Genomic DNA, 6,104 nt, shown 5'->3' with positions numbered 1-6,104 from the left:
CCCATGGAACCAACTGACGAAACATCTCCAGACATAAGACAGGAGGTTAAAGCTTGGTGGAGTAGTTCCTGTCAGCTAACCTGGTTCAAGCCTTTAATTCAAACAAAAGTGACACAAACCTGACTCCGTTAGACCCACAGCAGGCTGTACAGCACTCGCTAAGTTACCAGCTCGTTGTATAGTTTGTTAAGCACTTAGTTTGTCGGTACACTGAATAATACCGTTGAGCTGAATGAATCACCTTGACTAGCTCTCTCCGTCTCTCCTCTCCGGGAGATATCAAAGCCCACATCCCATAGCCGAGCCCCAACATAGCGATCAAGGCAGAGGAGCTCAGAAGTGTCCGCAGGCTCATCCTTCAGAGGGTGAGGGCCACACAGTCTGATTTACGCCGATAAACTCACATTCAGGGCCCAGTCTGCTTTGGTACCTCTTTGGTAAGGTAAGACGCAGCAGCAGTGTACGCTGGGATACTTTGTCTTCTTCTTTGGTTTACCCACAGACCACCCTCTTCTTTGTGGCTATTGGCGGATTGGAAATCAATGTTAAATATCTGTACCGCCACCTGCTGTGTCGGAGTGTGTAGAGTCATGGTAATAAAGCTGAGTGATGTGGATTTAAGTCTTTCATTTTCATTGTTGTTATTATTATTATTATTATTATTATTATTATTATTATTATTATTATTATTATTTAGTTACAATGCAATGCTTACAGGATAAGTTCTCCGAAAAATGAAAATTCAGTCATTATCTACTCATGTCCATGCCGATGGAAAGTCAGGTGAAGTTTCATGGTCCACAAAACAATTCTGGAGCTTCACAGCAATAGGAACTATTTAATGGATTGCTGTTGCCAACCTGTAAGTCATGTTCATGGCCACGGCTTCGGATTTCATTTCATCATACCTGCCTCGTGTTTGTGTTTGGGTCCTGTTCCCTGTCAGAGTTTACTGGTCATAACAAAACAATTTGCACCTAAGGGATTATTCACTTTCTGTGGATGAACTAAAATCTTCTAAGCTACTACTCTCTGCCTGCCACTATCCACTTTCTCTCCTAAAATCTATTTTAGGCCTTGTCATTTCACTGACCAGAGGGCCTATCGTTATATTTCCACCAGAAATAAACAAAACAATTCAGAAAAATGTTGATCACTTAATAAATAATATATTATTAAATACTGATTGGTGGTGGTCCAAGCGCGAATGGTGTTGGAACCCTATTGTTTTTGTTTTTACATTGGTTAATTTGGTGTGTAAATCCAGTGTTTACTCCAGGTATACAAATTTAAATTAGGTGCAAACCAATCAATCTGTTGGGCTACCACAAATTCTGGATTATTTCATGACTTGAAATAATTAATCATAATTATATATTTTCTCCAAACAACACTATAAGTGAACTGGATGTGTTTAAAGAAATAAATCAGTCCACCACGTCCCGATATGTCCTCATAACTTTAGAAGAAGTCTAAACATAGATCCAAGCCATAACAGTCCTGCTCAATCATCTATCTCTCTTTGTTCTCCAGCTTTTTACTACCTAATACAGAGATGTGTTGTTTAAGGGCAGTGTTCTTAAACAACACGGGGGCAGATGACAAACATTTGTCTGAGCCCCTTGGAAGTCACAGAGCACCTTTGTGTGGATGGGCCCTTGTAAACTTAAGGTCTAGAGCCTGAGAGTGCAGTAAGCAGAGGGGAATTCTTGCTGGTGGGGCCACTCCTGAAGGCAGTACCGGTTCACCCAATACGCACACTACGCACGTTGCGTAGGGCCCCGCGAACTAATAGAGGCCCAGCGGGAAGAGGAAAAAAAAAAAAAGCCCCGCGGGAAGAGGAAAAAAAAAAAAAAAAAAAACGTGACGACGTGACCGTCCGTCGTGCACGTCAGATTCCCAGTGCATGTGCATCTAGCAAGATGAAGCGGAGTTATCCCTCAGGGAATGAAAAGAGGAAGAAAAAACAACATGAAAATGAACTGCGGGAACAGCAGTCAGGTAACTCTCCTCTCCGGGTGGGAGAGTGGGAGGGACGGGACTAGTCCGTGTTTGACCTACATTCACAGGGCCGGTGAGCCCTGGGTGAACCCCGGTCTCTGTGTGCTTCTTGCTGGCTTCTATAATTTTAGTTGTAGGCTAGTGTAGAAGAGTTCATTTGCAAAAACAGATAAATGCCATTTTGAACAAGATGAGCTGATGCTTTTGAATTATTCTTTGTAGTGTTGTTTTCAATAAAGCTTTTTTTTTTTTTTTTTTTTTAGCTACGTCTGTTTTGTTATGTCTCATCTCCTTTGTCAAAGCCACTCAGCTGATTTGACTGATATCATCTGGTGTAAACAATAATTAAAAATTGTTTCGAAAAATTTTAAAAACGGAATTATCTGCTTTTGCAAATGAACTCTTCTGCACTTATACAAAACGGAAAGTAATGGATAAATATTGATATAATTTTGTTTGCTTGGATAGCCCACAGGCAAATATAGATGCAGATATCTTAGTGAATAAATACAACCTGTGAAATATTATGACAATGATGCTAAATAAATAATAATATAAACAATCACCTACATAGAAGTATATTAAAGTAAAAGAAGTGCAGCCGATTTGATGGAGCTGAATTAATAGTAGCCTATCTATATTTTACAGGTGCTATGCTTAAATTTCTCACAAGCAGCACAGACTCCAGCCAGTCAGCCAGTGGAGGGACAGAGCCAGCTTCAAGTAGGACAGGCACAGATGAGCCAGCTTCATCCTCCAGTGCAGCCGCCTCATGCAGTACAAGCAGCACAGGGGAAGAACAGGCAGCCTCAGCCACTCACACAACTACTTTGGGGTTCAGTTAGGAGGGCCCCTTAGCAGAATTTTGCCTAGGGCCCCATGAAGGTCTGAACCGGCTCTGCCTGAAGGTGACAGTGGACACTTCTTCATTAAAATCTGTTTATATAGCAATTATTTGGTCATTACTGTAGAGTAGTCTACGGTTCAGCCTCAAAAGTGTCAGGCCAGGACCAAATGAGGACTCAGGAGCAGAGGATAAAGTTATCAAGCACACTTTATTGAAGTCAAATTCTTCTTTTAAAGAGAGATTAAATAAACAGACTATGAAACTCTGTCTATCTGCAAGTATCCTGACTATAAAGACGGAATTCAAAATGAATATCCCAAAGAGGGAAAAACACATCAAGGAAGGAGAAGACTAAATAGAAACAAACAAAACAGAATACTATACTAAGAAATAAACACTCTCACAAGGAGGAAAACAAGAACTAGGTAAATAACAGAAAACGCTCCCGAAGGAGGAAAACCAAATCTAAACAAAAATGGGTCAAAAGAAAAGGCTCACCTCAACAGGGGCTCTATAATATCTAAACTCTCTAAACAAAAATCACTCCACAAGCGGGAGGAAAAAACGGTAACAAAAGAACATAAAAATGAAGCGCTAAACTTAGAATTTATTAAACAAAAAATCACTCTTAAAAGAGGAAATGACGACAACTTACGTGACAAGATAATTCTTTCTGTGATAATTGCGGACTTTGACGAGGAAACTAGGCTTAGGTGCACGGACAAAAACGAAACACTTCGGCACAAGACAAAGGGAAGACGCCGACTAAATACACATGAGGGAAATGGGGAACAGGTGGAAACGATTAGGGATCAGGTGAGACAATCAGACCGGTGACACATGAGGAAGGGCAAGTGACCTGAAACGAGAGGAGAGTTAGATTTTCAAAATAAAACAGGAAGTAACGAGACAAAAAACCCAAGACGAGACAAACCTCACTGCGGTGTGACAAAAAGCTCTGTCGGATAAGCTAAATACAATACAAGCATGTACTCTAAGAGAGTGTTGTGGAGCAGCTACTGCAAAGGACTTACACAAGGTGATTTCTCTCGTTTCTCGCTGATAGGACCTATTTGTAAGAAAAGTTTATTTTTGATCTCATTCCCAATTGGTCAAACAATGACGCTCCAGGTTTCCCCACTTGTCAAAAACTGACACTTTGGGATTACAAGACGGCCAACTGCCAACCTAAAGTGTCAGCTTTGGAGAGATACTCAAAAATAAAAGGATTTTTGAGTAATAAAATTCAAGAACTTCATACTAAAATTATACATTAATGCTATTCATGCAATTAATTGATATTCTTATTCAATTCAGTCGGTATCATTTAAACAAAAAAAAGTTCTAAAGACATCCACATCTCTTGCAAACAGTTTGGAAATTGTCAAATGATTTAAATTTGTTTATAATTTGTTAACCCTTGTGCCCTCCTCAAATTTAATACCCTCTGGACACCTTCGTGGCAAAAATGTACATGCACAAAAAAACTGCTATTAAATCCTCATACATCAATATTTTTTTCTGCTTTTTTTTTCATAAATCACTTAAACAACTTCAAACTTGCTCAAAACTACCAAACTTTCAATAATTTTCAGGATAGGATTTTAACCCTTTTTTATTGCCAATTTAATTATTTGAATTATTTAATTATTTATTACAAAAAAACAGAAAAAATTAATTATTTTCCATATAATAAATAGCAGGGGGGTAGAGCTTTGGTGGTGATTAGAGTCTTGGATATGTCAAAGATTAGCAACAAAATTGATTTGATTGCATTAGTATTTTTAATGTATTTTCAGATACTCCCTCTGGACACCTTCGTGGCAAAAATGTACACGCACAAAATCTGCAATAAAACCCTCATACATCAATATTTTTTCTGTTGTTTTTGCTTGAATCCCTTAATCAACTTCAGCCCTGATCAAAACAATCAAATATTGATCATTGATATTGATAGTGCCAGATACTCCCTCTGGACACCACACTGGCCAAAAATGCCTCATTGACTTCCATTAGAAACACATGTTTTAATTTCACTGCCATTACAGTATAAAACCATGCATTCTGTAATGTCAGCATTTCATTTTGAAGAAACGTAGTGATATTTGACATTTTTACTGTATTCCACCAGATTCAACCATTTTCCCATTGTAGGCCGAGGCATGAAATTCTTGTATTTTTGCCAAATACATTATGGAGCTCTGTGAGTACCAGTAGGCCCCAAGAGTGATTTTTTGTGTGTGTGTGTGTGAAATCATTTTTAAATCAACATCTGATTCATCAATGTGAACATTTATTGTGCAAACTGCAACAACTTTGAAAACTTCAACAACAAAAGAGAACACAACAGAACATATGAAATATGAACAAATTTGAAACAGAAATATCCAGGCTTTGAATATGTGATGTATGTGTGTGTGTTTGAGAGAAACAGATAAATGGATTGAGAGAGTGTCTGTGTGTGTGTGTGTGTGTGTGTTTAGTTTAGTTCATTTCCAGCAGCAGACCAGCAGGTCCTGCAGCACGTGACCTGGTGCTCTCTACAAATGCATCTGTTACACTTGGTAGAAGACCTCTATTTTAGCCTTGTGCACAACCAGCACTCACCTCTCCTTCTGGTCGAGCTGGTGGCAGCAGTGGCAATGGCGGTGTCGGTGGTTTCTGCGAGGGCAGCAACAGTGGTCTGTAACTTCACCACCATGGCAGCAGCATGTCGGTCATCGAATTGGAGGCTGGCGCTTATCATTTGAAATCGTTTGTGGGACATGGTGTCCCTGAAGACTGGTCTCCCACTCTGGTCATCCCACAGACTGCGGGTAGATTCCCCTTTCGACCGGTACACACCTGCCAGGATGAGAAGTCCCATGTACGCTCGAATCTCTTGGCCATCCACATCACTTCATCCTGACACTGTACGCCTCCGTGTAAGGTTTGTCATTTGCAAAATCAGCTGGATCATGTCAGGAGTGAAGAAAGGGTCAAAAGAGGATGGCACATCGTGGATTCTTGATATGTCATATCTCATGGGCCCTGGCATCATGCCGGTGGGTGCCTGAATGTAGCGCAGCGTCTCGGCATGAGATGGAGACTAGACTTGCCTGTTCTTCACTGACATGGGCAGGATCCTCAGTGTCCTCTCCACTTTCAGAGGACGGGTCAGAGGCACTCACAGAAGTGGAGGACTCCAGTGAGCATTCCGTGTCAGACTCCCCCTCAAAGCTTGTGTCTTCTTCAGATGAGTCCTGCAGCTCGCTGG

The 6,104-nt window shown here is 40.4% G+C and overlaps 1 protein-coding gene across 1 annotated transcript in view; it reads right to left on the bottom strand.

Annotated features, from left to right (window-relative positions):
* Positions 1–454, bottom strand: part of uqcc3 (ubiquinol-cytochrome c reductase complex assembly factor 3) — a 3,519-nt gene extending 3,065 nt beyond the window's left edge. The window contains exon 1 of the mRNA XM_073465650.1: positions 242–454. Within this exon, the coding sequence (XP_073321751.1) occupies positions 242–355 (114 nt within the window). The 5' untranslated portion in view covers positions 356–454. The remainder of the gene's footprint in view (positions 1–241) is intronic.
* Positions 455–6,104: the final 5,650 nt, after the last annotated feature.

Source organism: Pagrus major, chromosome 5 (assembly GCF_040436345.1).
Source record: "Pagrus major chromosome 5, Pma_NU_1.0".
In the NCBI taxonomy this organism is placed as follows: domain Eukaryota; kingdom Metazoa; phylum Chordata; class Actinopteri; order Spariformes; family Sparidae; genus Pagrus; species Pagrus major.
Note: the sequence above shows the minus strand (reverse complement) of the source record. Positions and strands in the feature narration are given on the sequence as shown.